The 16,995-nt window shown below is 45.9% G+C and overlaps 1 protein-coding gene across 3 annotated transcripts; it reads left to right on the top strand.

Annotated features, from left to right (window-relative positions):
* The first annotated feature begins 1,731 nt into the window (after positions 1-1,731).
* On the top strand, positions 1,732-16,667 carry NTAN1 (N-terminal asparagine amidase). 3 transcript variants are annotated; one of them, XM_058570003.1, is made up of 10 exons: positions 1,732-1,837; positions 8,331-8,433; positions 8,510-8,575; positions 8,879-8,987; positions 11,157-11,230; positions 12,437-12,490; positions 13,060-13,113; positions 14,147-14,244; positions 15,804-15,917; positions 16,323-16,667. In XM_058570003.1, exons 1-10 carry the CDS (start codon positions 1,757-1,759, stop codon positions 16,500-16,502), a joined length of 933 nt encoding a protein of 310 aa, XP_058425986.1. In that variant the 5' UTR covers positions 1,732-1,756; the 3' UTR covers positions 16,503-16,667. The 3 variants fall into 3 exon arrangements, with proteins under 3 accessions (XP_058425986.1, XP_058425987.1, XP_058425988.1); XM_058570004.1 differs by lacking the exon at positions 8,331-8,433 and having other exon boundaries at positions 1,756-1,837; XM_058570005.1 differs by lacking the exons at positions 8,331-8,433; positions 8,510-8,575 and having other exon boundaries at positions 1,758-1,837.
* Positions 16,668-16,995: the final 328 nt, after the last annotated feature.

Here is a 16,995-nt window from a genome sequence, read left to right as displayed (position 1 = left end):
CTTGATTTCACTCAGCCAAGAGCGACTGAGGCTTGAACTTGTCCAAGGAAAAACGCTTCTTCAAAAAATGTACATGTTTGAAGCAACATCTATGGGGGGAAAATTGTGAAGTCTCCTTGGGAATTATATGGAAACAAAGGATTTTCTGTCCCTGTTACTGAAAAGCAGGCTTTCAATTGGGGTAGGAGTTCTAGGGTCCATCCTTGTATCTGTCTGCTATGATTGGGTCTTCCTTAATGAGAAGTGGCTAATTTATACAAATGTGAAAAGACCAGTGACTTACAAAGTGTCACGGGTGTCAGACCTGGCTTCTCTGTCTAACTAGCTGTGTGACCTTGAGCAAGTTACCTAGCCTCTTTCTGAGCTCCACTTTTTTTGTGTGTGTGTGAGGAAGATCGGCCCTGAGCTAACATCTGCCAATCTTCCTCTTTTTGCTGAGGAAGACTGGCCCTGGGCTAACATCCGTGCCCATCTTCCTCCACTTTATATGGGACGCCGCCACAGCATGGCTTGCCAAGCTGTGCGTCGGTGCGCGCCTGGGTCCCAACCAGCGAACCCTGGGCCGCAGCAGCAGAGCTGGCGCACTTAACCGCTTGCGCCACCAGGCTGGCCCCTGAGCTCCACTTTTATTGACCTGTAAAGTGGAAATAACTAATACCTGAGGATTTGGTGAAAAGGCATGTAAAGTCCGTTAATAGCTGTTTGGCTACTTTGTGAGAAAGTCTAGGTAAGCGGGAAGCACTTAAATGGAAAAGTCTTTTCAAGGCAAAGATAACTCCCATTTCATCCACATTACTTCCTTGGTGTACCAACTGAAGAGATGTCAACTGAAGAGAAAGGGCCAGAGTGCTGCCCTGCCAGGCATTGCTTATTATAGCGGTTCTCAACTCTTGTTGTCTCCAGAATCCCCTTGGGAACTTGGAAAAACGTAAGAGGTGGAATACAGGTGATGACAGTCTAGTAGTTTTTGCTCTGTGAGGTGACTCCTCGATCTCACTACTGTCTTTTGTAAAATTACTTTTTGTTAACGTATTGCGGAGTTGGATCTATTGGAGTAATATTTCCAAGTTTTAGAATAGAGAGCCCCGAGCTGAGAGGCCTCGCACCAGGGTACCTATGTCAGTAGGGACTGGACTGTACCTTACTGATCTTTACTTCAGGGTTTGTATCCCGTCTATGAGTGTATACTGGAAGCTAAGTACCGAGTGTTGCTGTTGATTTCTAAATGTGTGCGGCTAGCAAAGTTTAGGCTGTATTTTCCCAGTTTAAGACGGTTTACGTTTATTATTCATTGAATACAGTCCTGTGGAACAGCACAGCAGGTTCCAAAACTCGGAGGTAGAGCCGTGTTCCGAACCGAGGCGGTCAGACCCCAGCGCCCGCACTCATGCCCGCATGAGTGCGGGCCCGGCTGATCTGCAGACAGAGCTAGGCAGTGAGGACACGAAGGCTCTGGCGGTAAGTACAGCTCCCCTCCCTCTCTTCATGCCCACGCTTTCGGGACTACATTTCCCAGCGCCCCTCGCGGAGGAAGCTGGCTGCGGACCGCTCCCTCGCGTTTTGACTACGTTTCCCAGGGGGCCTTGCGGCCCCGCCCTAGGTTTCCTCAGCCTGCTGGGGCTGCGCCGCCTCCGTCGGACTCCAATTCCCGGCGGCGCCCGCGGCGGCGTGGGGCGGCCCGGGGGCGGCCGCGGCGGGCGGCCGGGGGCTGGGGAGGCCTCCGCCTCCCTGGGCCTGCCGGGCGGCCGCCTCCGCGATGCCGCTGCTGGTCGAGGGGCGGCGAGTGCGGCTGCCGCAGTCCGCCGGGGACCTCGTCCGAGCTCACCCGCCTCTGGAGGTGAGCAGGGCCCGGGCGGGGCTTCGAGGCGGGCCCGAGGGGGACCGGCCAGGCGGGCCCGAGTCCTCCTCACCGCCGCGCTGTCCCCCGAGACAGACTTCAAACTTGGCGCAGCTGAGGCGCTGTCGGCACTTCCGGAGCCCCGGCCGCCCACTTGGTGCCCTCGCTTGGGGCGTCTGTGGAGCTTTACCTTTTTTGGACCTTAGAGGGCAGCTGCTGAGGCCCCTCTCTTCCAGAGGAGGGGACGCGGGCCCAGAGAGGTTAGGTGACTTGCCCAAGGTCGCACAGCACCGCGGCCCCAGGGCACCCCGGGACCCCCTATTCCCAGACAGGGCAGTCCCAGCCTCCAGTCCGGACCTGGCCCGTTTAGACAGCCTGGGCGGCCGCCCTTGCTCCTCACACTCGCGGGGATCCCCTCCCCGTGGTGAACGCCGCATCGTCCTTGGGCCCCCAGGAAGCAGGAGGTTGTCCAGGGTGGGCTTCGGACAGGGTTGGGCAGGGGTGTCCTGGCGGGCCCCCTAGTCCGTCGCCCCCCCCCCCCGGGAGTTTAGGGCTCCCGGTTATTTTTAGGCGGAAGAAAGGGCCCTGCTTTTTCCCAGCTGGCCGTGTTGAGGACCACGCCCTGGGGGAAGGATTTGGTTTGGTTTTCTTTTCCTGCTTTTGTTCCCAAATATATCTCTGAACCCTTAGTCCATGTTCGCTGAGACTGGAAAGGAGTTCTTACTGTAGAAAACACTGGGACCAAACCTCCCGTTTGCCCCAGATTCAGTTAAGGGGACATCAATCAATTCATTGATTGAGGGGATACACACTGAGCCCCTAGTGTAAGTCGGGTCGTTTACAGTCTAGTTAGGGAGGGTGGTTTTAATCACAGAATGGCTCCAATTCCATAAACTGTAAAGGGCGGTAAAGAAAACATGCCCCTTTGCACTCTGAAGCAGAGGAGCCCGACCTAGCCTCTAGGCTTAAGGAAGGTCTTCCTGGGGTTTCCTCTGTGACAGTTGCACGGTTTGTAATTATTTTGCTTGGCTCATTCTCTCCTGATCTGTCCCGGTTGTAAGCTTCCTGAAGGCAGTCTCATTGAGTGTGTGTCTTTGCTTTGTGTCCTCAGAGCCTGGGGCAGTCTTTGGCGAGGCATCTGCGCTCTGTAAATATTTGTTACGTAAACGAGTGAACAAAATGACTCCTGAATATGAGCTGCAGACTGAGGAGGAGTTACTAACAGGGAAAAGGGACAACTCCGTGTGATTCTCAACTTGCATTTCAAAAAAACAATAGTAACATTCGCCAGTGTGCTAGGCACTTAGCAGTTAGTAGGCACTGTGCTGAGGACTTTCCTTGTATGTAGTGTGTCACTGTCACACCATTAACCAGTGAAGTCAGGAGCAGGACTCACCTAGGGAAAAAATTTCAGTTGCCTAAAGAATTTAGGTGAGGGCCTGCCTGGTGGCTCAGCGGTTAAGTGCATGCTCTCCGCTACTGGCGTCCCAGGTTCGGTTCCTGGGCGTGCATCGATGCACTGCTCCTCCGGCCGTGCTGAGGCCGTGTCCCACATACAGCAACTAGAAGGATATGCAGCTGTGACATACAACTATCTACTGGGGCTTTGGGGAAAAAAAAAGGAGGAGGATTGGCAATAGGTGTTAGCTCAGAGCCGGTCTTCCTCAGCAAAAAGAGGAGGATTAGCATGGATGTTAGCTCAGGGCTGATCTTCCTCACAAAAAAAAAAAAAAAAAAAGAATTTAGGTGACACTCCATTTTTATGCCTGTGAAAATTTCTGTGATAAAAAGTTAGATCCGTGTCCAAGGCGGCGCACTAAGTGTGGAGAGAGCGGGGGTGTGGTGAAATACCAGGGCGGCGGCCCTCTCGGAGGGAGGTTTGGCCCAATTAGGGAGATGTGGCCTAGAAGGGCTGTGTAGTGGGGACTGATTCGCATTACAGGAGCGTGGAGTGGGGGAGTCCCTTCATCTGCAGTGATCTAAGGGCAGAAGGATGGAGGCCTGAGAGAGATTTGAAAAGGAGAAGGGGCTGGGCAAGCTAGACTGGGCTCTGATGGGCAGGAGGCCCCGAGGGCGAGGGGACTGGGCAGTTTCCCTGGCACAGCGAGGGTGAGAAGGGGGCAGTGGAAGGGAAACGCAGGGAGGTAGGTTAGATCAGATTAGAGGGGTTTAGATGGATCTTTCAACTGCTAAGCAGTGGGGAAAAATGAAAGGTTGAATTATATTTCTGTAACAAGTAGTGTGTCCCCTTTGTAAGAAAATAGAAAACATCAAAAAGAAGAAAAAAGAATCTATGACCACAACCATTCTTCACATTTTGGTAAATATCCTTACAGGGGTTTTTCTTTGTATATGATATACTTGTAAAAATGATACAGTGCTGTATATTTATAGTGTGTCTTCTTCACGTAGCAGTATGCTGTGAGTATGTAGTACTAGCAGTGGGAAGCCTGTCTGGAGCTTGCCTAGCATAGACTAACAGCAGCAACAACGGTAATAACAGTAACGCAGTGGGCCTTGCTGAGCATCACAGCCCTATGAAGCTGGTGCTGTTGCTGTTCCCATTTTACAGATGAGGACTGTGAGGCACAGAGAGGCTGAGGAAGTTGCCCAAGGTCCCACATCCTGTAAGTGGTGAAGCCTGGACTGGAGGGAGCCCTGGCAGTCTGCCTTTGCTCTAGAGCTGCGCTGCTCAAAACAGCAGCCACTAGCCACGTGTGGCTATTTACATTTAAATTAATTACAATTAAATAAAATTTAGAGATCAGCTGCTCAGTTGCACTAGCTGCACTTGAAGTGCTCAGCAGCCACCTGTGGCCAGTGGCGGCTGTATGAGAGCACAGACGGACCATTGTCATCACTGCAACAAGTTCCTTGGGACGGTGCTGTCTAGTCTTCACTGTTTTTTGTTTTGTTTTTTTTCTGCTGAGGAAGACCGGCTCTGAGCTAACATCTATTGCCAATCCTCCTCCTTTTTTTCCCCAAAGCCCCAGTAGATAGTTGTATGTCATAGTTGCACATTGTTCTAGCTGCTGTATGTGGGACGCGGCCTCAGCATGGCCGGAGAAGCGGCGCGTCATTGCGCGCCCGGGATCTGAACCCCGGGCCACCAGTAGCGGAGCGCACGCACTTAACCGCTAAGCCACGGGGCCGGCCCCTTCACTCTTAACCAGTCACTGGATGCTCAGTAACCAGTTGTGCAACATCTTGTTAAATGGTTCCATGGAATTCCACAAGAGGAATGCACCATAACTTAGTCCCTGCTTTTAAGCATGCAAGATATTTATAATCTTTCACCATTATGAACATTCACAGAGCTAAATCTTTATAAACCCCTATAATTATTCCTACAAGTGAAGTTGCTGGACTCCGAAAGGTTTTTTGAGCAGAAAAGTGATGTAACAGAATTGTTCTGAAGCAGCGATGCTGGCAGCCCTCGGGGAGGACAGAGTGGGGAATGGACACAGCCGCCCACTACAAAGCTGCTCTCAGTTAATCCTCCCACAGCCTGCAGGGTGGGCATCACAGAGGGTCAGCAGCACACCCAAGGGCACTCACTTGGGGAAAGGCCGGCGGCTCCAAACCCAGCACTGTCTTGCTCTCTGTCTACTGCTCGTAAATTCTATTGCAGGAATTTAGATGTAAGACAGTGAAGGCCTGAAAGAAGATAGGGCGAGTGGGAGTGGGAAGGAGGCTGAGTTTCCAGAGCTGTACCTATTAATCATTTCCTACACACCGCTGGGCTCTGCGGGCACAGAGCACTTGCACACGTGCTCTCCTGTTTGGAAGGAAGAATTGACAGACTGTGGCAGCAGGGGTAAGGGATCATCCTGAGGGGACAGCTAAATGACTGGCTAACACAGGGGTCAGTGAACCACAGCCGGGGGAAAACTCTGTTTGTGCATAGCCCTGAGCCCAGAATGGTTTTTACATTTTTTAAGTGGTTGAAAAAAGATCAAAAGAATAATATTTTGTGACACGTGAGATTATATGAAATGCAAATTTTAGTGTTGCCCACAAATAAAGTGTTTTGGGGACACAGCCACATCCATTTGTGTACCTGTTGTCTATGCAGCTTTCATGCGACAACACCAGAGCTGAGTTGGTGCGACAAGAGACCACACGGCCTGCAAAGGCCAAAATACTTACTGTCTGGCTCTTTTCAGAAACAAATTCGTTGACCCCTGGCTTAAGAGAATAGTGCCATTAAATAGGAATTGGGAAATGAGGATGAGGGGTAGCAGGGAGGGGCGACGGAAAAGATCTTTTTTTAGTGAATCCGAGTATCCAGAGAATATTAAAAGTTGAGAAAACTGGGGCTACTTTTCTTTCAGAAGGGATGTGAGTTTATAAAGTAGGACGATGTGTTTCCCCACAGAGGAGAAGTTTGGCTAAACTGTTTTCATTTCTTAAAGTGAAAGACCAAAGCAACATGCTGTTTTAGCTTTGTGGCATTATCTCTTCTGATAACTTATGCTTCTGTTTCTTTGGGAAATAGTAAGAGCTGTGTTGAGAAACGACATGATTTTTGGTCTTGGGTATGAAAGTGATAATTCATTTCACAAATAGCTTTGCTTTGGGGTGGTGACCCAGTTGTGAAAATGAGCAGTAAAAATTTGCCTTTACTCCCTCCCTTACCCTCCCCTAAAAGGACAAAGCGAGAGGTAAGTATTAAAGGAATAATAAAAAGGAAATGCTGACTTCTCCTTTATCTTATTTTGAATTAAGGGGAGGTGCGAAGCAGTGTGAAAATGGAAAGCATTCACTGAGCTCACAGATATGAGGCATTCTGAGTTTTAAAGCAGCCAGCCCCGTCTATTTCTCATAGAGTTCTCCAGCAAGCAGAGCTGCCCTGCCCATCGAATTTTACATAGCAGGTCACTTAATCTTTAGTTCATTTCTTTTTTTCTTTTTTCTTTTTTGCTGAGAAAGATTTGCCCTGAGCTAACATCTGTTGCCAATCTTCCTCTTTTTGCTTGAGGAAGGTTTGCCCTGAGTTAACGTCTGTGCCAGTCTTCCTCTATTTTGTATATGGGTCGCTGCCACAGCATGGCTGCTGACAAGTGGTGTAGGTCGGCACCCAGGATCTGAACCCTGGCCACAGAAACAGAGTGTGCCAAACTTAACCGTAAGGCAATGGGGCTGGCCCCTTTAGTTCATTTCTTAAATTGATGGACTGGTCTCATCCTAATTGCTGCCTTGCATCCAATTAATGGAATTCTATTGAAAGGAAACACTGTATAACTCGTCAAACTGATCATTATGTTTTTCTCCATCTCTTGTATTTTATTAAGGAGGCAAGCACTAACCTAGATTAGCACCTGTCATGAGGAATGGTCAGAAGCCTATGTAAGACTATGAAAATATTCTCCAGTCTAGACAATACATACAGACTCTATATTGACACATTTGGATAAGAATTTGTTTATTGAGGAGTTCAGTTGTTGCAAGTAAGAAGTGTTACATTTTAGTGTTGTATCAATTTGACATTTTTGAAAAAAAAAGTTTAATTCAGTTTTCATTAAAGAATTTAACCACCTGGTTTTTTTTTTATAGGCTTACTGTATAAGAATTTATAAAAATTATTCAATTAGACAAAATTTTGACACCTAATATTAACCTATTCTTTTCATAAATTTGCTGATTTATGTGGGAACCTTTTTGGTTTTTTACTTTAATAATAACAACGATATCATAGAACATTTGGAGAATGGAGAAATGACAATGGCAGCAGTCAAATTACCTTGTTTGTCCTGTTCTAACAACCGTGGTCATATTGGTGAATTTCCTTCCAGTATTTTTTCTCATGCAACAGTTTGCATTATTGCATTAACAGGGTATTTATAGCTTAAAATTTTTTTTTTATACTTTTGTATGTTGTTTTCCAGTAGACATTTCAAAACTATTTCCCATAGTTTCCATTTCTCGTGACTGTGCAGTTAGTAGTTGTGAGCTGGTTCTGTGTAATTTACTTAACTTTTGCTGTTGTCGCCCCCAGGTTTTTGCCATTCTCAGTAACACAGGGATGAATGCATTTTGGGTTATTTCCTCAGTACAGATTTCCAGAAGTGGGATCACTAGATTTGGGAATGGGAAAGGTCTTAACCCCTCTTCCTCTTTAAAGAAAGTAAAGAAGGGATGTGGTTTCTGAGCCACCCGCTCCATAGTCCATATAATCTGATTCTCTTTACAATAATTGTAAAATTGTGAAGAGTCTCATACTCTTTTGTAAAGAACTGTGAAAAAGGATTTTTGCATCTTATTTCATAGGTACTAAAATCTTTATAGGTTAAAAAAAACACAGAACTTCATTGCTTTCTTTGCCTTGTTCCCCCTGATAATTACTGCTGCCTTTTTATTTTAGCGTTTCTGTCAGTAATGCACACACCTAACACCTGACAGGTGTGTTTCCCACTTTGGCTCTCTCCACCTCTCTAGTTACTCAATCCTCACTAATTTCCATCACTATTTTATTTTTTTTTTAATTAAACAGGAAAGAGCCAGACTTCTCAGAGGTCAGTCTGTTCAACAAGTGGGACCCCAGGGCCTTCTGTATGTTCAGCAAAGAGAGCTTGCAGTGACCTCCCCAAAGGATGGTAGGTTAGGAAGCAGTGAATTGGGCGTTATCCCAAAAGGCTATTGGATATTTTATTTTATTTCTTTTTTAAACAGGCTCCATCTCCATTCTGGGTTCTGATGATGCCACCACTTGTCACATTGTGGTCCTGAGGCACACAGGTATGATGAGAGAGATGAAGGAAACCATTACTTAAACTGACCCAACATTTGGGACCATTAATTCCTCGATTCCAGTTTCCTGGTGTCCTATTTGAAACCTGACTCTGCTTCTGTTCTCTGGTCTGCATGGTATCTCCCTGTTGCCCTGGTCAGAATGGGTTGGCTGGGCAGCACAGACGTTTCTATTTTTTCTTCTTACAGGATATTTGAAGAAGAGGCAGTTCGAAGGGGCAGGAGTAGACTTGGCTTGCTTACTGAGTTCTCATCGGGAATAACTTGAGTCATTTCACCCTTGTTCTTCAGGTAATGGGGCTACCTGCTTGACACATTGTGATGGAACCGACACCAAAGCTGAGGTCCCCTTGATCATGAACTCCATAAAATCCTTTTCCGACCACGCTCAGTGTGGAAGGTGAGCTCCACGCTACTCTCTTTTGTGATATTGGGAACTTTGCACCATTGTGTAGAGGAAATAGCTGTGGAAGGTGTTATAGCTACATAGCCTGTCACCACCACTGTGGCCGTCTTGTTCCCCTGGAGCGGGACGTGGCACAGCCTTGGCCCCTCGTCAGTGTTGTTGAGTGAACTAATGGGTGATGGGTACAGGCAGGGAAACGGTGCTGGGTTCTAAGTGGGAGGTTTGCCTTTGAACCTGTGGTTCACTTTCAGTAATGTACTTTTAGATGTTCACGTATCGGACATTGCTTTGTGATAGCTCAGATGTGGCATCTCTTCATTCATCCATTCACTCCTGCAGTTATTTGTGGAATGCTTCCTGTGAGCAAGAACTTGTCATAGGTGCCAAGGAAACAGCAGTGAACAGAGTAGCAAAAACCTGCTCCAAGGCATTCCTATTGTAAAGCAAGGAGACATTCAGGAAGCGAAATGGGAGGGTAAATGGTGGAAAGGACTGTGAAGGAAAACAAGGCAGGGAAGAAACCTGAGGATGCTGGGGGTGAGGGGGTGCAGAACGGCAGTGGCTTTACTGTGGATTCTGTACAAGCCAACCGTCTGTACATGTCTGACCATCCACACAGCCTCTGACGCTCCCACTGGTTACAGGAAGTATAAGCACCTCTGTCTCAGACGCTGACACTGAGGTTCAGCTTACCCAGAGTCACACAGCGAGTTCCGTGGAGGCCTGCTGCCCAGGTCTGGCCGTGAGGCCAGAGCTCACACACCTGTCCCCTCTCCTTTCTCCCTCACTGAGGCGACTTGGCAGGCGTTGCTCTCATTTTATTTGAAGTCTAAGGTAGCCAGTGAGTGAACTAGTCCAGTCTTACACAAGTTCTTAGAATCCCAGGGATTAAAAAAAACAGATCAGTTTTTGAACTTAATTCTGCTTGGGTCCGTGACACAGGCTGGGGCCAGCTTCACGGGCTTGCGGCCTGTGCAGTCGCAGAATGGCATTTTCCTTTTGCACCGGGCCCCACCTATTACGTAGCTGGACCTGGCCACAGGCCCAACTCCGAGATTCTCAGAAGGTGGTTGTGAGATAGTCCTGCTCTGTTCATGGAGGAACTAACCTGGTCACTCGGGAAAGTTTGCTGCAGTGACGACTCAGAACACAGACCTATAGCCCAGTGGCGAGCAAAGCCACAGCAGTCACGGCTCGTCTTGCTATTTACTGTTTATTATGAAGCCACTCGATGCCTCACCTTGTGCTGGGCACACAGAAGATTCTGGGTCGTTCCTCAGGAAGGGTTTGTCCATCAGTAGAAGGCAGTGTGAAGTATGGCCGCACTTTCCCAAGCTCTCGTCCCCGCTTGTCCCAGGCTGTGGACCAGGGGTCAGTAGAGACGTGAGCGTGGGGAGCAGCGTTAAACAGAGTTAGTTTGGTTCTTGCACCTACAGGACTCCTCAGAGCCTTACTGTGTGAATGTGCACTGTGACTCCCAGGGACAGGTTACATAGGCAAGATTTCCCAACTGATTTAACTCCAAGAACACTCTTTTCTGTCTCATGTGGCTCGTGTTCGGGGGAACACACTTTGGGGAAAGCTGTTGTAGTGGGTAAGCATGTGCTTTAGAAACAGACTCGGTTTCTTCCTCTGTAGAACGGAGATGATAAGCGCTCTCGCCAAGGTAGGTGGACATGAGGAGACAGCACCTGGGAGGGGTCCACTTCAGTGCCTCCCCGAAGTGGGCCTGTAATCATCATGAGCTGGCTGCCCTTCCCAGTCCTATACCCCAGTTGCTCTGGGGCTAAGACATTTAAGAGGGCTTGGCAGTATCCTGCTTTCGGTGGGTAAATAGTGTGATACAGTCGTATTCTTCTAGAGCAGAGTTTCTCACCCTGTGCATCGAGGCAGCATCATATTTGTGTTAAGATACAGATCCTCTCCGCCATCGGGGCACCTGGGCAGGGTCCCCAGAAGCTTGCCTAGCCTTGGCAGCCTCCCCCATCCCCCCCAGTGTGCCCCACAGCTGTCCTCTGTCTGTGCCATGGCACGAGCAAGGCCTGGAAGCGCTGCTCTAGAGCGAGGGTTCACAGAAGCTGAGAACTAAGATTCAAAGCGAAACCCGTGTGCGCTGGCGCTGTGTTGTGCTGGGCTCTGACCACCATCCCATCTCTTTGCCAGGCTGGAAGTGCACCTCGTGGGAGGCTTCAGTGACGATAGGCAGTTGTCACAAAAACTTACTCATCAACTTCTTAGTAAGTTCACTGTTTTTTCCCCAAATTTGATAAAAATTTGTACTTATTTTTGCTTGGATAAAAATCCCAATTAGTACAAAACCTGAGGGGCACACCTGCTTGGAACAAGATAAACCACTCAGCTTGGAATGCTACATAAAGACTAAAGAGCACAGAGTGAATTTTTAGGGGCTATAGGAGGGGGACAAGATTTTCTTTTAAAATAGCAGTTGACATATTCCAAAATGGTAAACACTCTGTACTGTGTGAAAACAGAACCACCCTCTGGGCAGAAATGTCCCTTTTAATCTGCAGAAAATTAAAACACTGATGATACCATTTTTTCCTTATTAAAAGTATTTTTTAAAAAAAGACATTATTCTGTGTTAATTAACCATGAGGCAGTGAGGGCCTATTCACACAGTACTGGAATATATTTTGGTGCAAACTGTTGGGGATTTGGCATCATGGTTTAAGTCTTAAGAACATCCATATCTTTTGACGCTGTAATTCCCTGCTGGGAATCTATTCTAAGAAAATAATCTGAAATGTGCACAGAGATTTATGCCCAAAGATGGGCAGTAGAACATTACTTACAATAGGAAATAATCTAATGTCCTTTAGTAGAGCAATAGTTATGTAGCCATTAAAAAATAATACTTAAGAGGTTTTAATTACATGGGAAAATATATATATAAAAATCAAGATATAAAATTGTCTACATGGTATGAGCTCAGCTGTGCATAGGAGGATAGGGAAGAAAATACACTGTTAACTGCTAGGATTATGGGCATTAAAAGCCCACGTTCTTACACCATTAAAATCCCATATACTCCTTATCCTCTCCTGTATTTTCCCAATTTTTTACAACGATCAAAATTTTTATGACTCTGATAATCAGGAAAAAAAGTCACTTAGGAAAAGAGTAAAAATCTTATGAGTCCGTTTGTCCCCCAACCCCCTCAGAATGGAGAGAAAAATGGGACGCCTTGGTCACATTTTCCTTTGGGCTTGGGTGGAAACATGTCTTGTCATTTGGCAGGCAAGCCTCGGTGGTGTCAGTTCATGCGGATCTGGCCTCTGATAGATGGGCCAGGTTGTGGCTAAAAGGGCAGTGGAACAGAGATGGCTCACCTGGCTTCTGTCCCTCCATCCCCTCTTGACTTGCTCAGCATATGTTCTGCTAATTAAATTTTTTGACATCCAGTTTTAAAATTCTAATTGTAGGTGAATTTGACAGACAAGAAGATGATATTCACTTAGTGACATTATGTGTGACAGGTAAGTCTGCCATCTTTCCTAAAACAAAGCTGTAGATTTCAGGAACATTTTGCCCTCACCCTTAAAGCAGGACCTAGCATCAGTACCTCAGTCACAGAAGACAGTTTGGCGATGCTTTGCTGACTTTTGTTTCGGCTTTTCCCATCTGCTGGAATGGCCTTTTGCTCCTTCCCCATGTCCAAATCCTGCTCTGCCTCAGTTGAGATCCTGACCCCCCCAGTGCAACTCATCTTTCCTTCCTTGGGGTTTTCAGAAGCCTCCTCTGTACTCCTGGGAAGGAGGGACCAGACCCCAAGAGGAGCTGCCACCTTTCGTGGCAGATTGCCAAGCGTGTAGATGGTGGGGAGGCACTGACTCTGGAAGTGGCAGTTTATTCAATATAAACCTGACTGCTCTGGGACTCAGCAGGGAAACAGGAAAATAGTCCCTTCCGGTTTCTGATTTTTTTTCCGTTTGCAGTGGGGGCTCCTTCTTGGCCCGTATTATAGAACATGGAAGCTGTACTTAAGAAATACTGTTTAGTATTTCTTAAAAATTAGATCTTAAAAATATTGTTTTTTATTTGTTAGAATTAAATGACCGGGAAGAAAATGAAAACCACTTTCCGATAATTTATGGCATTGGTAAGTAGTGTGTTTATTTCAGGTGGAGGCTGGTCATGTGTTGACAAGGCAGGTTCCTGTTGAAGGCTTATTCAGGGAACTAGTGAGCCCGCTGCTGTCAGGATGTTACAGCCTTAGGTTCAAATCTCGGCTCCTGTGTATTCACTGGGGGACCCTGGGAAGTAGCTTCCCTTCTCTAACTAGTATCTACAAAATAGAGAAAGTGTCCACATCCTAAGACCGTGAGGAGAAGACAAGGTAGTAAATATAAAGCATAGGCAGAGCCACTGGGAACAGGAGCTGCTCAGTGTCTGTGGCGCTCTGCTCCCGAGGAGGCTAGCATGCTTTTCTCCAGCCCATGCTCTGGGGGCTGGAGTGGCGCATTTGAATCTTCTTAGACACAGGGAACCAAGTAAGGTTTTGATTGAGAACAAAGATCCTACAAAGGAAAGTGTAAAACTATCAGGCTCAAGAAAACCCAGAACCTTCTTCCTTCCTGTGACAGCCCCTCAGACTCCTGAGGATATAAAAGGATGAAATTGGCTCTTTGCAGAGGGCTTCTACCATATCTGTAATTAATTTATTTAGCTGGGTGGTGGGTACACAGGTGTTCATTATTCTCTATAACTTTGTATACGTCTGAAATAGTAAAAATTAAAACAAAAAACACCAGAGTTGGCCACGGTCACAGGCCACTCTTCTACCTCGAGCCACTCGCAGATACATTTGGTCACAGGGCTGAGCAGGGAGGCTTTGCCAGGCACCTGCCTGAAGAGACGGTGCACTTCCCACGGAGGGGCAGCTCTAGGTTTGGAACAAAGTCTTACCTCGTCCAGCACAGGCCTCAGCTAATGTCAGTGAGATGCCTGGCTAAAGGCCTGCACTTTCTGTTTCCAGGAAGGGAGAAGCTACAGATAGTAATTTTGTTCAATTTCCACTCTTTTCTCTCTTTGAGGAAGACTCATCCATTTCTATTATGTAGGGTGGTAGAAATGTAAGACTGTGCAAACTTTCCATTTTTGTCAACTCAAAGTCATCCTGTTTTCCCTCACAGCTGTCAACATAAAAACTGCAGAGATTTACAGAGCCTCCTTCCAAGATCGAGGTCCGGAGGAGGAGCTGCGGGCTGCACGAGCTTTAACAGGAGGACCAGTAAGTTTGAAATCACCTTTGTGTTAAGTGGTTAAGGAAAAAAAAAGGGGTGGGGGGGGCTCAAATCCCAAAGCCTGAAGTTTTATAGACCTTAGAAATGAAAAGTTTATGTCAGCGTCTTTAAAGCTGTAAATTATCAGGAACCATCACGTACTCACACATATAGAAGAATAATGCATGTTTATAGGTTAAAGCTCAAGACCCCTGTTCTCTGCCTTGAAGGCTTAGGGGGAAGTAATATGAACCCCCAGCATCCAGATCAAAAAAGAACAAATCCCTTTTACTTTGTAAGACTTTATTGTAAAGTTCCAACAAAGAAAGGGGAGCCAGGAAGCGGGAAGACTTGGTCCTTTGGACCAGGTCACTGAAGAGCAACCTGCTGGAACAAATCGATTAGCCCAAAGGAATGATCAAATCAGTTTAAAAGCCTGATTGCCTGAGGGTGCTTTTTAATTAAATCTTTTCTTTTTGTGAGGAAGAGTCGCCCTGAGCTAACATCTGTTGCCAATCTTCCTTTTTCCGCTTGAGAAAGATTAGTCCTCAGCTAACACCTGCGCCAGTTTTCCCTCTATTTTGTACGTGGGTCGCCGCCACAGCATGGCTGAGGAGTGGTGTAGGTCCACACCCAGAATCTGAACCCACAAACCCAGGCCGCCAAAGCGGAGTGTGCCGAACTTAACCACTACGCCACGGGGCCGGCCCTCAATAACATCTCAATTTTAAAAGATAGAAAAATAAAAACCTAAGACTTACATGCCATTTAGGAATGGGTGAAAGAATCCTTTAAAAATGCTTAAAATGTGAAAAACAGAAATCACATTCAGGGCACCAAAAGAAATTGCGCTTATGAAATGCTGGCATTTTCACTGGAAAATAAAGTTTGGATTCAGAGTGATCCAATCCTTTAACATTCTTAGGATTCCTATTGCAATTTCTCAAGCAGTCTAATGGCCTTGATTTAGATAATATTTCAGTCTCAGTAACCAAAACTGAACATTGCAGGTTAAGCTGAAAACTACCATTGGCAGATTTGGGAATTCAGAGAATTGATCATTTGGCACAATAGCATTTTTACAAATTGGTTTTTCCTTCCTTTTGATGGGGCAACAGGCATTGTGTACTTTTAAGCAGCAAGATAATTAGTTGCTTGGGGTATAAATAATGAGGCAGTGTTTCATGTAGCAATGAGGAACATGGACTTCAGTCAGACACACCTGGGTTTGAGACCCAGCTCTGAAGCTTACTGCAAATGTGACCGTGGGCAATATGCCCTGTTTCTCTGAGCCTTGGGTTTTCAACCAAAATGGGAAAAATGCCATCTGCCTGCAGGATTGTTGTCAGGACTAAACACAATAATGTCTGTTACCCACAAAGTACAGTACAGACATACTGGAAGTATTCAGTACATAGTTTTTGTTATTATAAGACACAATTTTAAAGAAGCTTATCATCCAGATCAATGCCTTAAGTGCTAGATTACACTGGAGCTTGACTGAATGGTAGGGTTTGAGAAGCTGATAACATTCCTTAAATTCTGTCCCTGAAATGTTCTCTTTTAGATGATTAGTATTTACGATGCAAAGACAGAACAACTTCGTATAGGACCATATTCCTGGATGCCATTTCCACATGTGGATTTCTGGTTGCAGCAGGATGATAAGCAAATACTAGAGGTGAGAATTACAGGTTGGGTAAATCTTAAATCTCTGGACCCTGGTTTCCTCATCTGTAAGAAAAAAAGGGTTTAAACTAGATAACAGCTGCTTTTCTGTCAGTGGGTAGTAGTTATTTTTAGGATGCCATTGGCAGACCCCATGTAACTTCTTCATCAGCTGGGGATAAGCAATGTCCTGGATAGATATTTGCGTAGGTGAAGCAGTAAGCAACCAACTGCTTTTTCATTAACCCAGTACCTCATTGCTTATGTAATTTTACAATTTATATATATTTATATAGTGATCTGAGAACATCCCGATTAATGTTTAAGGAACACAAAGGTACCTTGTTTGACATCTTTATCAAAGTAGGGAACAGAGTGAGCTTACTCTTCTCTCATGCCCCAAATCTTGTTTTTCCAGAACCTTTCCACTTCACCTCTGGCTGAGCCCCCCCACTTTGTTGAACATATTAGATCTACCTTGATGTTTTTAAAAAAATACCCATCTCCAACTAACACGCTGTTTCCTGGAAATAAAGCTCTCCTCTACAAAAAAAATGAAGATGGCTTATGGGAAAAGATCTCTTCTCCAGGAAGCTAAAAATAGGAATTACCAAAGAAAGCAACCTTTTGGCATGACAAAGACCATTGGTGGGGTTGGAAAGAATATGAATTTGGAATCTACAACCGTTGAGTCTTAGGTCTCCTTCCTTACTCAGTGTCTTTCAAATAACTTTCGAAATAAAATCTTATTTTGGCAAAGGTATTTGTTTAGGTTTACTTTTTGCTTTACTAAAAAGTTGACATCCAGCTTTTGCTTTTTGGTTAGTAATAAGGGGCAGAGGAGAAGGCACCTGTCTCACTAGTCTACAAGCAGCTATTTCAGATACTTAGGTAAGTACTTCTAATTCTGCTAAATTAGTGAATAAAGGAAAAATTGTAATTGAGTGTTTAAAAAACAATATTTAAAATGCAGTAAAATTCAGTGAGAATTTATACATCTCACAGAGATTTCTTTTTTGGCCCAAAAATATTGTAGAAGCATCCAATCCAAAACTGATACATGGACTTGTGGACGGATGAGATGAAAGGTT

Source organism: Diceros bicornis, chromosome 26 (assembly GCF_020826845.1).
Source record: "Diceros bicornis minor isolate mBicDic1 chromosome 26, mDicBic1.mat.cur, whole genome shotgun sequence".
Lineage (NCBI taxonomy): Eukaryota > Metazoa > Chordata > Mammalia > Perissodactyla > Rhinocerotidae > Diceros > Diceros bicornis.
This window is presented reverse-complemented; position numbering and strand designations above follow the sequence as displayed.

Coding starts and splice junctions, on each gene's coding strand:
- NTAN1 (XM_058570003.1), top strand. CDS start 1,757: ATGCCGCTGCTGGTCGAGGGGCGGCGAGTGCGGCTGCCGCAGTCCGCC. Junction 8,434..8,509: donor AGTGACCTCCCCAAAGGATG/GTAGGTTAGGAA, acceptor TTTTTTAAACAG/GCTCCATCTCCATTCTGGGT. Junction 11,231..12,436: donor ACTTACTCATCAACTTCTTA/GTAAGTTCACTG, acceptor TTCTAATTGTAG/GTGAATTTGACAGACAAGAA.